The sequence below is a fragment of the Gekko japonicus genome, unplaced genomic scaffold (assembly GCF_001447785.1).
Source record: "Gekko japonicus isolate JY-2015 unplaced genomic scaffold, Gekko_japonicus_V1.1 scaffold1099, whole genome shotgun sequence".
Lineage (NCBI taxonomy): Eukaryota > Metazoa > Chordata > Lepidosauria > Squamata > Gekkonidae > Gekko > Gekko japonicus.
The window spans coordinates 423,136-440,142 of record NW_015174874.1 but is presented as its reverse complement, the minus strand read 5'-3'; the positions used below and the strand labels follow the sequence as shown (position 1 = coordinate 440,142).

At 47.0% G+C, this 17,007-nt stretch overlaps 1 protein-coding gene across 1 annotated transcript in view; it reads right to left on the bottom strand.

Annotated features, from left to right (window-relative positions):
• LOC107121831 (mitochondrial peptide methionine sulfoxide reductase-like) overlaps positions 1 to 16,667 on the bottom strand; it is a 49,710-nt gene extending 33,043 nt beyond the window's left edge. Inside the window, exons 1-2 of the mRNA XM_015424832.1 lie at positions 16,637 to 16,667; positions 12,174 to 12,293 (exon numbers count right to left, since the gene is read on the bottom strand). Coding sequence (XP_015280318.1) covers positions 12,174 to 12,293; positions 16,637 to 16,655 — 139 coding nt within the window. The 5' untranslated portion in view covers positions 16,656 to 16,667. The remainder of the gene's footprint in view (positions 1 to 12,173; positions 12,294 to 16,636) is intronic.
• Between the last annotated feature and the right edge of the window lie 340 nt (positions 16,668 to 17,007).

Below are 17,007 nucleotides of genomic sequence, written 5' to 3'. Positions count from 1 at the left end.
CTCGTCTGTGGCTGTGGGGGGGGGGGGGGGGGGGGTAGGGAGCCTAAGCTAGGGATCTGGAAGCAGAAGGGACAACGTGTAACATGAAGGGTACAAAACAGATCCAGTGTCATCCATACACTGTGGATCTGAGCCCATTCCACTCTTCTGGCCACCCTTCTCAGAAGCTGCTTATCAGAGAGACTGAAAGGCGTTCCAAAGCAGAGGCTCAGCGTGGAGTAGTTTAAAGCAGAAAGGGACCTCAAGACCCATCTTACCTGCACCTGGGTAATAAAATGTCCCTTGAATATTGTGCAGAGATCAGAAGAGCCATGCACACGGATGAGGCAGAATCATCGATCATACCTCTGATTGAGACAGAACCCCTTATCGCTGATGCACCAGGAGGTGTTACAGGATACTGGTTTCTAAGAAGGTATTTGTCCGTTTGTCATGACGTGAAAATCAGTCCTGCGTGCCCTTATAGCACCTAGCCAAAAGAAGACACTCGCCCAGTGCTTGGGATTTAGATTAGGGACAGCAATGTTGTGGATGAGCACACGCTTCACCCACAGAACGTCCCAGGCTGTGCCCCAATTAAAGGCTCTCAGGTACCAGGCGGCCCTGGAGACTGGACACCCTGGACAGCCAATGCTGAGCGATCTACAGACTGTACTAACTCAGCAGAAGGCAGCTTTGTAGGTTTACTATATGACCACGATCGAGTCCCCCTTCCTATATTGCAAACAGGTCCTGGCAATACGGTCTTTTATATGGCCCCAACCCAAACTGCCTTAAAAAGAGAAGGCAGTGCTTAGGTAAGAGAGACACAATCCCCCAACTCCAACCCAGTCTGAAAAGCAAGAGGGTGGTGGCTAGCTCGCCTGTGTGTTGAGTCTTCTTATCCAGGGCAAGGAAGAGTTAATCCCAGAGAGGGGGTTATAATTAGATGCATCTCTGCTGCAGTTTTTAGGCCAGTGCAGTATGTACATAGGGGAGGCTGTTGCCTCCATTTATCTGCAGCCAACCAACCAGAGAGAGGGGAGGAGAAAGATTCTGTCGGGAAGAGAATGCAGCAAAGCCAGGCAGAAAGGGCTGCTGCCCCAGATATCGGAATAAGGCAATCAGATACTATTAAATAAAATATCTGCTTCATGACAGAATGTGAGACATTCAGGCACTGCCAGACCGATTCCTAATGAATGCATGAGGAAGTGGGGGAAAGGCAAGAGTGTGATCCCTTCCTGTCCCAAAGAAGATGACAAGACCCCACTGACTGACCTAATCTGATTTAGTGGCAAGTGGCCACGCTAGCCTTCACTTCTCTTGCTTCTTGCCAAGATCAGGACGAACACTTCTCGAGTGTATCTGCGTTCGTTTCGAGATATATTCTTTATCAAACTTCACTTTTCAATGATCTTCACACAGTTTAAATGATCTCCACACAGTTTAAATCACCACAAGGGTATCCATACATTCAAATTGGCTCACAAGGCTCCTATACACAAAAGTTCTTTACCATCGACTTCGATGGTAAAGAACTTTTGTGTATAGGAGCCTTGTGAGCCAATTTGAATGTATGGATACCCTTGTGGTGATTTAAACTGTGTGGAGATCATTTAAACTGTGTGAAGATCATTGAAAAGTGAAGTTTGATAAAGAATATATCTCGAAACGAACGCAGATACACTCGAGAAGTGTTCGTCCTGTTCCTGTGCTGTGCATCTTGTTGGCACCTGTTGGAAACAAGAATTAAATAACATCATGAAAAGTTGAATTTTCTACTGAACATCTTTTGTATATTTCAGTGAACTTTAGCAGCAATCTTTTTGTATTCTTGCCAAGATCAGGCACAATTTTTCCTCATGTATTTTGATAAGAACTCAAAAGGCATTTGGGTCTGGTAACTGAAATCAGTTTGGGTGCTGCTGTGACGGTGATCAAGGGAAAGATCCCATTTTTTCTTTCTTTTATTTATGATTTGTATTTATAGCCTGCCCATCCCGTGAGCGGGCTCAGGGCGGATAACATCGTGTCAATAATACAATCAATACAGTTAAAATGGAAAGCACAGTAAAAACATTAAAAGCAAAGGTCACAGTTCAAACAAGTCAGCTGGCTGTGAGAGGTTCCCTGGCCTGTTGCTAGGGTTGGTAGGTGGGTGACAACCACCTCAGGGAGGCCATTGGAGGTACAGGTAAGGGCACTTCAGCAAGCATGTCACTGCTGATTGGCTAGCTGCCTCTAGGGCAGTCAGATGATGTCAGCAAGAGCAGCTAGCCAGTCAGCAACTACCTACTTGCTGAGGTGCCTTTCAATGGTTTACATTGAAAGCAGAAGTTCCCCTCTCTCTTGACTGTCCCACAGCAGAGGCTATTAGCTGCCACTATTCACCAGCCATCAGGATTCCATGTAAACTGAAGCCTGTCCATGCCTCGCCGACACAGAGCCTTTCTGCTTCTCATATTTCCCAGCTCACAGACTATAGGTTCCCTTGCTCGAAAGCTAGTCGAATCCGACTCTAGGGTTGCGGTGGTCATCTCCGTTTCAAAGCCGAAGAGCCAGCGCTGTCCGAAGACGTTTCCGTGGTCATGTGGCCGGCATGACTAAACACCAAGGCACACGGAACGCTGTTACCTTCCCACTGAAGCGGTACCTATTTATCTACTTGCAATTTCTTGCTTTCAAACTGCTTGGAGCTGGAACTAGAGACGGGAGCTCACTCCGTCATGCGGCACCCGGGTCTCGAACTGCTGAACTACCGACCTTCCACAGCCTGCAGTTCAGCGTCTTAACCACTTGAGCCACCGCAGCTCCCTATACTCAATGGAAATACCCCCACATATAAGTGGCTACAGAGCACTGGGCCACATGTAAACAAATGCCTAGCTCTCCAGAGAACGGAGTATCTTTCTTGTGCCCAAATCCAGAACCTCCTGGGCATAAAGCAGTATCACCTTATGTTGGCAAAACCAGACTTTTCTCCCTTCACTATGTCTAAACCAGAAAGGGGAGGGATGGGGTTTCCCCTAATCATTCTTCAAGCATCATCAAAAAGAGCCTTCAGCCAATTTGTCAATAACTGCTTTGAAATGGACAAAAAAGGGAAGCATTGCCCTTAATCTTATTGGGTTTCATTTGTCTTCGATGATGTCAGCACACAGCCAAGCCTGACTGACTGTATACCTTCTTGATGTTATCTTGTTCACTACATGATCCCTGATAGGCCAGGAACACCAAAGTGACTATGCTAGGAAGATGATGAGCCAGTAATCTGACCATCCAGAGGAGCAAATAGAAGCAGCAAACAGACACTAAATATGAAATATTCATGCAATGTAGGTTTCCCCCCCCTGTTAAATACTTCCCATTCTGCAAAAAGAACTATTTTCATCCCTAGAAGACAACTTGACAATTATGGCCTTGTGGTCCTACCCAAAGCAACTATTCCAACCGACACACCCTTCTTCACAGTCACCTTTCCACCCCACCCCATGCAAGGGATTCAGTTTCTCTCACTGCCTCGTAGTCTGTTAGGAAGAAGTCCTGAAAAGTTCACAGCAGAACAGGATGTCCTCTGGCAGCTGTCATCCAAGTGGAAGGATGATTGATTCTTCAAGTATATTTTTATCCTGTTCTCTCCCCAATAGGCACCCAAAGTGGCTTATAAAGGCTGCCGTCACACGGAGCATTAGCCACGCTACAGAGACGGAAAATAGGTGGATTACTCCGCCCGGCGCCACATCTGGGAAGCGTAGAGCTCCCGTGGCAAACCCGAGGCTTCCCGCCGAAGATGCGGGGTAAAAAAAAAAAATTTGCGGGGCACGGGCGGGCGCCTGATCACGTTTCCGGTGTTAGGTTGTGGCATCCGGCGCCTGCCCATGTCCTGTCGCTAAAAGGTTTTTTTTGTAAGTCTCCACGGGATGCACACAAGCACCCAACGGCGCATGCGTACACTTCGTTTAAAAACAAACAACACAGCCGCTCCTCTTTTCCGTACCCCCCCACACTCCTGGCTTGGCCTGCTCGAGAGGAACTCTCTGCACCGGGCGGCAGAGGGGGAGGTGCAGGGAGGGCGTGGCGGGAGGGCGGCCCGGCTGAAGCTCCTCCTGGAGGGGACCTGACGGAGGACACAGTTTGCATTCATCTGCAGCCCTGGAAGGGGTTAAACCCACGGAGCCTTTTGCTAGAGAGGCCGCTTTTTTGCCGCGCCACAGGATTCTCTTGTGATTGGCACCTCCCCCCTAACCACGGGACCTGGACGGGACCTCTACGGGACGTCTGATCGTGCAACCACGCGTTATTTTGCTCCGGGGCAAACAGCCATGCTTCCCCCCCGCATTTTCCTGCCCGTGTGACCGGGGCCAAAGTAGCTCAAACCAATTTACAAATACAGTATTAAAAACAAGCAAAAAACAAAATTCAGTCAAGTATCCTATCACAACCCAAGCCTACGAGGTGGAAGAGAGGAAATAACTGTCCAGGAAGTATCACAGCACCACGAGAAGAACTGGGGGCTTGTGGCAGACAGCTGGTGCAGCATTGTGTCGATGAGACTGAGCTACAACTCAAGAGGTCATTAGGTTCAAACTAGCCCATGTGCCCTCAATATGGCTTTTGGGGACCCAGGCTGTCTACAGTATCAGCACTTCTATTAGTAAAGTGGCTGATTCCTGTGATCCAAAAAGCAGTTAACTCTTTATTGAAACAGCCGGCTGGGGAATGGTTTGCAACTGAGAAAAGGGAAGTGTTCCTGGAGGAGAACGAGTGAACACACACACACACACACACACACCGGCATGCTGTGGTCCTAACCCACCTGCTTTTTGTAGCCTTTTCACAAACCATAGAAAATCCTAATCACAGAGCTCCTGGGCCCAGTCTAAGATCTGATTTACCCACGCAGGAGGATTACAATGCTGAGGTGGTCCCAATCCCCTTAAGAGTGCAGGTGGAAGATTGGGGAGGATAGATCACATTTTGGAATACTCACCTATGTTCAAAACTTCCTGCAAACAGAAAATCAGCACAGAGAGAGAGCCTGTGTGGTGTAGTCATTAGAATGTCAGATTAGGGAGATCCAGGTTCGAATCCCCACGCTGCTATGCAAGCTTGCTGGGTGACTTTGGGCCAGTTACACACTCTCAGCCTAATTTACCATCAGGGTTGTTGTGAGGATAAAAGGGAGGAGGATTGAGCAGTATAAGTGGCTGGGGAGAAAGGCAGGTTAAAACAAAGCAAACAAAGTAGCGAATGAGGAGAGAGGATAAGAACCTCTCTCCCTGTTGTGCAAGTTTTCAGTTTTGCGTGGAGTTCTTTTTCCTTTTTAATGCAAAGGAATGTTCAGAGTTGAAATCCATCGCTAGCTATCTGAAGTTCATTCAACTACCTCAGGGTTCTGCCAGATCATTCTTTTGCATGTGTGAACAACTCCTGATTTGGACCTCTGAGACATGCCTGCCCAAGTGATCCTCTTGTAACCTGTAAAACTTTCTACTACCCTGCTGCCTAGGAGGAAGGCATGAAGGGGCTGATTCATGGCTGAAACTTTCATGATTTAAAAATGTCTGAGGCAGAAGGATCAGCAAGACCCTCATACCATACCCTGGCATAAAATGAGCTTGTGAAAATTCCCTGGCATTGGTGGACTTCCAGGTGCCGGCACGGCAAGAACGGTCAACACCGGGAAGCTCTCCTGTGTGCCAGATGGATCGATGGTTTTTTGGAGGAGTTCAGGGCTCCCGAACTCCACTGAGCTCCCTGAAGAGGAGCACAGTGCAGGGGGTTCGATCGGGACTCCCCACAAGCAGCAGCAAGTAAGTGGAAGTCCTTTGATTGTCCTGAAGCAAGAACCGATCGAGAGCGTCCATGCCAGGCATGGGCATGAAGCCGTGGCCACCTGAGCAAGGGGGAGAAGCAGAAAACTTCAACTGAACTGCTTAAAAACATCAACGCTGTGAGTAAATGTACAAGCAACAACATCAGAGACTCCCCATTAGTCAAGCCCCCTTTAAATCTATTGAAAACAGAAAGGATTAGAGGGGTGAAGAATTTCTTCCCTCCCCCCCCTTTCTTCAACCGGCTAAGAAAAGATCTAAAAGTGTTTGTTTGTTTTTTAAATGGCTTGGGCAAAAGAAGAGAAGGTTGTCATCTGAGAAGAAAACTGTCAATTAAAAATATTGATCTTTCAATATTGTGTACTGGATTACAAAATTTTGGAAATATTCATCTTATTTGGCTTTGACTTTCAGGGGAGTAAGAGCTCCTCTGTTTGGAATTACAAATAAATTGTCTGGAATTATATGAACTATATGAAGACTCTTTAAAGGATTACAAATAACTATATTTTAATAAGTATCACAACTAAAAAGAAGAATCATCAATAAGAACTATTAGGAACTTAATTTGAATTTTTTATATGTTATACTCTCATAACATACTTTGTCGTGGTTTGTTGAAATTATAAAAGTACATTCTGTCATCTCTGCAGTGTTAACAATTGATAAGAATGTTGGCCTTGGTTGAAATTGTTTCAGTCTTTAATATGACTATAATGGTTATTGTTTTGCAAATATAGAAGTGGTGTGACCATAAGGTTTTTTACTGAAAGGCAATCTGAAAGACTCTCTGTATAGGTAGCTGTGTGACGGTAGAGGTTGTACTAACAAAGAGTTGGAGAGATTCCTTGTTTTTAACACGATATTTCGGAAATGGCTGGTGTAGGCAAATATTCATTGTTGATTACAGACTTTAAACAATTAATACAGGAAACAATTATAGCAGCAGTAAGAACAGCTGTGGAAAAAGCTATGAAGGATGTGCAACCTAAGGTTGATCTACTCTTACAGTAGAGCACCAATCAGAAGGAAGAGCAAACTGACATGACATTTACTTTTGTGGAACATATTGATACAGAAGTACAGATGAAGTCTATAATCCAATTGATATGATTTACAAAACATATCCAAAAAGAGACAAATGGACTGAAGAACTGAACATGAGACCCCATGAAAGAATGACAAGAGATGCTATTATTGAACCAGCCAGGGCCGGCCCACCCGCTAGGCGAACTAGACTTTTGTCTAGAGTGGGCAGATTATGGGGGCGGCCAACCGCGCCCCCGCCACCACCAGAAGCCCTGCGTCGCCCTGACCCCAGCCGCCGCTGCCTCTTTCTCCCCCCGGCATGTCCCATCGGGCTGCCTGGTCCCTCTTCGTCCCCGCCGGGGGACATTGCAGGGGCGCCCTGGAAGGTGTCAGGGCATCTCCGAAGCAAGGAAGCCCTGCGGGGGAACTTCCCCACTCCCAGCCCCGGCCACCTCGGGTGGCATCCTCTCCCCCCCTTCCCTCCCGCGACTCGCTTTCAAGGAGTGCCTTTCCCCGGCCATCTGGTGCACATGGGGGGGGGAGCAGAGAAAGCAGCGGCCGCACAGAGGTTAGGGGCGCCTTGCTAGGCTGGGGGGAGGCGGGGGAAGTTTTTGCGGGCGATCTGCAGGCAGGGCACACAGCTGCTCCCAGCCAACAGGACAGGGCAGGCTACATAAGTGGCGGAGGCCAAGATCCAGAAGGCACTCCTGCCGCCACTCAGCCCTGTCCCTACAGGGCCCCCCAGGGAGGGAGGGCGCCTTGTCCATCAGCAGCAGTGCGCAGGCGGCGAAAGAAAAGGGAGGGAGGTGAGGGGAAGGGCGAGAGCTGGGCCGTCAGGCGGGCTGGCTGGCTGGCTGGCTGGCTGGCTGGCTGCCTGCCTGCCTGCCTGCCCACCCACCTTCGCATGGCGCCTCCCCAGGAGGCCGGCTTCCTCCGGGGGGCTCTTGGCAAAGCACAGGTCCACATAGGTCATCCCCTCGGAAGCCCCAAAGTTGGAAGTCAGCACCCAGAAGCTAACGCCTCACCAGCCCCCGGGGAAGACTCACAGGGGAGTTTAGTGGGGGAGTTCCTCTCTCTCTCTTCCCCCCCCCCCAGCCCATTCAAGAGAGATTCAGGTGGGTTGCCGTGTGCTGGCCAGAGAGCAAGGTTTCAGTCCAGACTAGCACCTTGAAGACCAGCAAAGTTTAATTCAGGGTAGAAGCTTTGTGTGCACACGACTGGACTCGAACTTAGTTCCATTGCACACACACCATTCAAGGTTATTCCTTCTGCCGACATAGGCATTCTGCAGGGCTTGTTTTTCCTGATCGTTGTTTGCTTGTGTAACCCCAAATTTCTTTCTTCCTTTTGTGGAGAGGGGTGGTGCCACAAGGCAGCCTCACGAGGGGGGCCCACGAGCTAGCCTCGCGGAGGGGCACAAGGTAGCCTTGCCCTAGTGCGCAAAAACACTTCGGGCCAGCCCTGGAACCAGCAAATGAAATATCTACTCAAAGAGAGAAAAAAGAAGAATATATGGAACCTCAAACTACTTGAAAAATGGATTATAGATGGTTACCACCAGAAGATACATTTCATCTACAAGGGGAAAAGGCACAAAATTAAGACTTTAAGGCTTAAGAGGAGAAATCAGAGAATGAAGAAGAGGATGAAAACCTATGGAAATGCTCCACAATTTTGTGGATAAGAGAGAATACACAAGCATCAAATATTTGGATAAGGGAGAGAATACAGTCCCTCATGATTTTATAAAGGTTTGAATAATATAATTAATATACTGCTGTTCAAAACTACATAAAGGAGTTGAAACATTGGAAAATATACCAGAAGAGTATAAAAAATTTACTTTTTGAAACATATGTGAAAGATTATTGTAAGAATATAAGGTCAAATTTGGAAAACAAACACTGAGGTATTTAAATAGGTAATTTGATGAGGTAATGAAATCCCCTACTAGTTGGATGCCTATGTAAATGTTTGTTTATGTATGAAACTATATGGTTTAGATTTTGAGATGAACTAAAGAATACAATAGTTAAAGTATACAGATATATAACCTTTCATAGAATACAAAAACTTATATCTAAAATATGCAAAATATTTTTGTAAGAACATATGGTGGAACATGGAACATGGAAATCAAATATAGTATGAGGTATCCAGTCATGTAAATTGATGATATAACTTAACCCCACACATTTATGTATTTGTGTGTTTTGTCTGTGTGATGTTTGTCTTTATAAAAAATAAAATCTTTTTAAAAATTCCCTGGCATTGGTAAGGTTGAAGAACTACTAGTATTTTTTCTCTATGACACACTAACCACTGATTTAAATACGGGGCGGTGTTTTCACATGAACATTTTATCATGTGGGCATTGGAAGGAAACTAAATTCTCTCACAAATTGCTTCCATGTGGTGGTTTTGTGAGGTGGAAGCACTATTTATCAGCAACCAATGAAGGACCCTCAGGAAATGCATGTGCTCAAATCACACGAAATATAAAATGTCTGCCAAACAGGCAACAGCACCATGGATGCAAAAACCATCAGGAGGCAAGTCCGGCCTGTTCAGATTACTCTGTTTCATTTTTTTTTAAGTGTGAGTGAATTTGTGTGAATGACAAGGACTGAGCCCCTTCCCAAGCTGAACTGTGTTAATACCCAGAACAGAGACAACAGACAAGGATATTTCTTCCAGACAGATAATCCCCTGCACCCACACTCAAAATGTTTTTGCAGATAAGCTGCAAAACCGTCTGTTCTGATTTCTGAGGGATCCATAGTGGGAGCAGAATTAACATTACCCATAAATGCATTAGAAAGCTGAGGAAATGGGGCAGCCACGTGCTATGGCGACGGTAACACAAGGCTATGCTGCCTCACATTAACCAATGTTCCTCTCTCACACCTTCTTGCAGCTGCACCAGATCCAAATAGGAAAGGTCAGATTAGCACCCAAGAAGGCCATGGGGACTTCACCATGCCAAACACATGTACTTAAGAAGACCCCTGCCGGATCGGACTCAGTGGCCATCTAGTCCAACAGCCTGTTACCCACAGTTGAGAACCAATTGCCCCTGGAAGACCAAAAAGCAGGGCATGAATGACAAAGCTGCCCTTTCGGAGGTACACTGTCACTAAAATTGAAGTTCCATTTATCTATCATACTAAAAGGTACTGTTGGACCTATTCAAAGCTAGTGGCCATCACTGAATCCTGGGGCAGTGAGTTCCACAAGTGGAGTGTACAGTATGTGCAGTGTCAATTAACTGGCTCAGTTAAGGGGCACACTGTGCTTGTGCAGCCTCTCTCAGGAAGCTACTGGTCTTTGTTTTCCTGCCCAGTGGAAAGGTGGATTTTGCCACTTTCAGGGAAGCAGAACAGTTGCAAGGATCTCCTCCCCACCCAGCAAGGGAATAAGATGCCTGGATTCACCAGTGATTGCAGATGCACTACTTGGCAAAAGGGGGTCTGTATACACCCCCATGACAAGGGTCAGAGGCTGATTCTCATGGAGGCCCATGGACTGCATCTTTCAGTATACAGCTGAATCTTACAAAGTGGCTGCAGGACCGGTCAATTTGAACTGAGGCTTCAATAGTGGGATTGGGGGGGAGGTTAATCCATTTCTCCTTCACCACATTCCCAACAGAATGGGTCACCACTGAGCAGTTACTAGTCTCAGCAGGGAAAAATGAAAGAAAACAGTGTGGATGTCCACTTTTTTTCTTGCCAGGACTAATAGTTTCTGTCAGTCTTGGGGGCTGGAAAGATATAATCACACCAGTCCCAGGACAGTAGCCCTGACCCACATCTCCCCTCCCCCTCCCCCTGGCATTCAGACTTACATTTAAATATTATATTGCACCTTGTGGGATCTACAGTGCAATCCTAAACGGAGACTTAGAAGGGTGCAACTCTGTACCAGACACAGATATCCTATGTAACTGATAGTGGGGCTCTTACACTCAGAGGTCATTTCGGGGGGGATCGCGGGGGAACGCAGTTCCCCGGGTGAGGTGCGGGGGGCGGGGCACATGACAAAGCCCTGCCCCCTGCTTCCAGCCGCCCCGCTTCCAGCCTCATTCAGGCAGAAGGAGGCAGGAGAAGAGGGAGGGTAAGTTGCTTCCTCCCCGCCTCTCCCCACCCCTGCCTGCCTGGGGCCAGGGAGGGCCTTGGCGGGGCTTCCTCGCACTCCCGCTGGCCTTGCAGGTCCACCGCCGGGCCCCTGATGTCAGGGTGTGTGGCATATGCTAATGAGTTATGCTAATGAGTTCCCCTAGCTCTTTTTCTACGAAACGACCCCTGCTTACACTAGTGGAAAGCACTTTATACCATGATGAAACCCATTCAATCATGGATTAAGATGAATGGGTGTGTTGTGGAGTCCCACTTGCTCAGTCGCAACACCCCCCAAACAGCTGCCATATTTTGCTGCAGGGGCTGCTAAGGGGCTTGTGTAGAGAGCACCATGCCTCTGTTAGCACACATGCTGAGAAGAGAAACAGGACAGCAAGGTGAGGTCACTAAGCAGGGGAGAAGATTCCAGCTTAGCACAGGCAACTTCAGAAACTCTGGCTCCTCTGACTGGCAGTTAAAGGCCAATAAATTAAATATTTCTTTATATACTTCATTTACACCCTGTCTTTCTCCCTAACGGGACACCCAAGCAGCTTACAACATTCTCCTCTCCTCTTTATCCTTCACTCTTGTGAAGCAGGTTAGGCCGAGAGTGTGTAAGCAGTACCGCTGGATCAGGCTGACTGGCCATTGATCACCTGGGCCATAGCATCCCCTCTTAGACTCAGTATGCTGTGCAATAGGAGTGTGTACGTTTAGTCGCAATGGATCCTTGGGCATGCCCACTGTAGTTAACTGTTTTAAAATGTTTTATTCGTTTTTAGCGCACTGTGTGCCTTGATTGTGGTGACCATGGTGTTGTATTACATCGGTGTACTGTGAGCCGCCCTGAGCCTGCGTGCAGGGAGGGCAGGATATAAATGTAATTAAATAAATACATACATAAATAACTGGCCCACGGTCACCCAGCACGTTTCCTTGGCAGAGTGGGGGTTCAAACTTGGGTCTCCCAGATCCCAGTCTGACTTTCTAACTGCTACACCACACTGGATCTTCCTCTTTCACATTAGTTTGAGTGCCAAGTAGTGCTTAACCATTTCCTTTGCTTTTGGGGAAATCAATTGAGATTCACCAGTATCTTGGGGGTCTTGGAAGCAAGCCTTCACAAGGTGTGATATTACCTCAGAGATAACCTGAGGGAGAAACTAACATTCCGGAAACTTTCCCAAGGAAGACAGAAAACACTTACCGGTGCAAACTTCTTTGTAAGTAGGATTGGGGGTGAAGCCTCCCGAGAAGCCCACCTGTGTGGAGAAAACTCCTGACAGCTGCCAGAACTTTCTCTCTGCTCCCCAGAAACATCCCATGCCTGGCAACAACAGAAGATAAAGGAAACCTAAATTTAGTGCAAAGTGGTTAAGGAGAAACTCACAGATTGAACTGCTTTGAATATGTATAATCTAGCACTGTGCCCAGGTCTCAAGGAAACATTTTCATTATAAAATGGGGGTTACCTACTCTGTTATCAATAACCTTTTGTTTACTGCTAGACAATTATAGTTAATTAAATTTTAAAAACAAATACGGTGGAGTCCATGCAAAGCTGCCTTATACCAAGTGGTTTATCTAGCTGGTACTGTCTGTCCTGACTGGAAGCAACTCTCCTTGGTGTCAGTCACAGAAAGATCTTCCTTGCTCTGTAGTCCAGACCCAAGACATTCTGCATGCAACGCACATGCCCTGGCACTGGACTCAAAATCCTTTTACATATTATATTACAGTCAAAGAACAGTGTTCACTTGGGGGTGGTTTTCTGCAATGAAATACATTAATTTCCCCATTTATGATGTTAATGTGAAGAACTAAAAAGAATCAGCAGTGACTACTATAAAGACACAATTAGCTCTTGGTATAAGCCTCAGTATCATTTCCGATCAGCCAAGAGAAGAAGCATTGTGCAGTGGTTAGTTTGTCAGATTGGAGTCTACTGAGTTAAATGTAAAAAAAAAATTACATCATTTGATTTGGAAGCACAGAAGCTTTATGCAATATCTCTGATCATCCATGTTTCCCAGTTATGGGAAACAGCTGTTCAAACAAATTACAAAGATGATCTGACTCCAATGGTAACAAGAGAAAGAAATTTTACTTGCAAAAATAGAAGCACATCTTACATGACATTTAACTTATTGTGAACAGAGTAACTTCATAAAAGGTTAACTTGCTACAGCTCCAAGCCCATGTTAAAAGAAATAAGAAGAAAAGAGGTCTTGTATATTTTATTAGACATATCCTGCCCTACCACACAAGTGGGCTCAGGCTGGTTATAACATATAGGAGACACGATAATATTAAAACAAGTAATCTGAAAACCAAATCTAAATTTAAAATCTAGAACTATCAGAGCAAGATGGCAACTAAAACAAATAACTTTAAGGCAGTCCATAATGCCTCCTGCAGGATGTTAGTCAGATGATAATTAATAGCACCCCATTTTACTACAGTGTCCTGTTGACATTCTTGGAGCAAAACAGCATAGGAGGGCAATGAAGCAGATGATTATGAAGAGGGGAGGCCAACATGGTTGAATGTCTGCTACCTCCATCAAAGGCCTGGTGGAACAGCTCTATTTTACAGGCCCTATGGAACTGTAACAAGTCCTGCGAGGCGCTGATCTCAGATGGGAGCATGTTCCACCAGGCCATGGCTGAGGCTAAGCAGACATCTTTTGAGCCGGGAACTACCAGGAGACGTTGATCTGCAGAGCACAAGGTTCTCCAGGGCACATACAGGGAGAGACAGTCCCATAGGTATGCTGGTCCCTGGCCGCATAGGGCTTTAAAGGTCAATACCATAACTTTGAACCAGATCTGATACTCAATTAGCAGTTGGTGTAGCACTATCCAGGCACTGGCTGAATGCATGCCTGCACTGATACTGCCATCAGCAAGTGCACCGCCGCATTCTGTATGGGTTGCAACTTCTGGGTCAGGTTAAAGGACAGCCCCGCGTAGAGCGAGTTATAGTAATCCAGTCTGGAAGTGACTGGATCACTGTAGCTAAGTCCTGGGAGGTGAGACAGGAAACCAGTTGCCTGACCCGCTGGAGATGATATAAGGCTAGCCTGGCAACAGTGTCGACCTGGGCCTCCACTGAAAGCGAGGCATCCAGGAATACTCCAAGGCTCCGCACCCTCAGCACTGGTGTCAATGGTGCCCACCAAGCATTGGGAGCTGGATTCCCGATCCCAAGCCTCCACAACTCTGGTACAGGACCTCCGTATTCGTTGGATTTAATTTCAGCCAGCTCGGCTGTAACCATCCAGCCATGGTCCCTAATGCCCTGACCAAAACATCTGGGGGAGAATGGATGTCATCAGCATACTGATGGCAACCCAGCCCAAACCTCTGGATCAGCTGCAGCACACTGTATTCCAGCAGGTACTGTGGAGATATCCTCTCCCCAGGCACCACCCTCTGTCCCTGACCATAGAGAATGGAGGAAAGCCATTGTAAAGCAGACCCCTGTATCCCTACATCGGTGAGGTGGTGGATCAGAAGATTGTAATTGACCGTGTCAAATGCTGCTGTCAGATCAAGAAGCAACAGCGGCACCAACCCACCTTGATCCAGGTGTCTCCAGAGGTCATCTGTGAGGACGACCAATGTGGTCTCCGTCCCATGGCCAGAGTGGAAACTGGACTGGAACAGATCCAGGATGGAGGCATCATCCAAGGAAACCTGGAGCTGCTCAAACACCAATCCTCTCTAACCACCTTGCCCAGAAACTGTTGAGACCGGGTGGTAGTTGGTAAGGACCACAGGGTCCAATGATGGCTTTTTCAAGAGCAGACGCACCACTGCCTCCTTCAAACTCACTGGGAATATCCCCCAAAACAGGGATAAGATAATAAACTCTCCTGGTGGGCCCAAACACGATCTTTGCAAGCCTTGACCAGCCAAGATGGGCCCAGGAGGCAAGTGGTAGGCTTCACAGCTACCAGGATCTTCTCCACCTTCTCCTGGGAGAGTGGACTGAAGTGGCCCAAAACCAGACCCAAAGACGGATGGATAAGGGGCTTCCAGTTCCCTTACTGTATCAACTGTGGCCAGGAGGTCCTGGCAGAGCGACGAGACTTTTGTCTGCAAAATAGCTCACAAATGCCTCACAGCTAATAGCCAATTCCTTATCATTTTGCTTGCCTTGTGGCAAGGCAGTTAACAACTGAGTTGTCCTAAATAATTGGGCCGGGCAAGAGCTTGCAGGTGCAATGGAGACCGCACAGAAATTCTTCTTAGTAGCCTTTACTGCCATTTCGTAGAACTCCATAAATGTCCTGTAAGAGGTTTTCGCAGCCATCCTCGCTCTAGCCATCTCAGCTCTTGTTTCATCCTCCATAGCTCTGGGGTATAGCACAGGACTACTTTGGCACAAGGAAAGAAAGGGTGCGGGGGGGTAATTTCATTGATGGCCTCAGACAGCTAGCTGTGCCAGACCTCCATCAACCCATCCAATGAAGCACCAGAGGGCAGTGGATCCCACAGAGAATTTTGGAACCTGCTAGGGTTCATTAGCCTCTGCGGGCAAGCATACGTTCACTCACTACCTAAACAGGGAGGGTTAGGAGTGCTCAACCAGGTCTACAGAGAAAATTGGTCTGACCATGGAACTCATCCGCTTGCAGCTGCTGGATGACCTTGGGCAAGCCACAGTTCTGTCAGAGCTGTCCTTGAAAGAGCAGTTCTCTTCGAGCTCTCTCAGCCCCTTCTACCTCACAGGGTGTCTGTTGTGGGGAGGGGAAGGAAAAGGAGTTTGTAAGCCACTCTGAGACTCCAAGTGAAGGGCGGGGTATAAATCCGATCTCTTCTTCTTCTTACCAGATCCACATTCATCCCCATGCCAAAAAATCAGACGCAATGTGTGACCCTCTTGGTGTATAGGAGCCGATACAAACTGGGAGAGTCCCAGTGCCGCCATGGATGACACCAGGTTCCTGGCATGAGAGGAAGCTGCATCATCAACATGAACACTTAAGTCCTCCAGAACTAATAGTCTGGGGTATTCCAATGCCCATCCTGGCAAAAGCAAGAGCCAAAGTAGTTCAACTCTGAAACAGAAGGCAAGCAAAAGCCACACTAGCTCAGCTTCTAATCGATGAGAGGCTGAGGCCAACTGCCAAGTGCACCTTTTGTCTTAACCTTTTCCCTCTCACATTCTCTTGCATGCAGAGTTACAATATCCAACAGGTTGAAATCCTCATTCTGCCATGAAAGTTTGTTGAACAACCCTGGGCCTCCCACTCTCAGCCTGATCCACCTCACAGGGTGGCTGTTAAGAGTATAAAATGGAGGAGAGGAGAATGATGTCGTTTTGGGTCCTATTGGGGAGGAAAGTGGGGTCTAAATCTCTAAATAAATAAGACACTGACTTCAACAAGTCATCATCACTCTACACATACAGACACCCTTAGAAAATGACAATCGTTTTTTTTTTAAAAAATCAATAAAAGAGTATCATGATCCAATAAGCCTAGTTCCAATATAGAGATGATCAATCAGAAAATGTCTCTCCTGACCAGTTTCCTGTTCACGAGTGGGCAGAATGAATTTACTTCCTGTTCAATCCAAGAATCCAGGACATGCAGTACCGTAACTCAGCTGGGGAGAAAATCATATTCAAAGTTGGCCACAAAGGAAGGAACGAGTCACGCACCAAACACCGCCATCTGCATCCCTTCTGGGAACGGTGGGTACATCGGATTTCTGTTGATGACATGGCTGGCTGAAGGAGAAGAAAGAGAGATTCATAAATCCTTTTGCCAAGTCTTCTAGAAATTGAATTATGACAACATCTTCTAACCTAACTAATCACGTCACGGGAATTCACAGTGGGTCAGTGGGACACTAAGCCACTGGAAAGATGCTTGGGGACAAAAGAAAAGCATAGGAAAGTCAGCCAGGAAGGGGAGTCAGCTGTAAAGGAGAGTTCTTAGCAAGAAGACAGCACTGAGCACAGCTACAAGGCGCCAAATTCTATAGATTCCTTTAGAACAATGAGACCACCAGTAGCCTTATGACCAATGT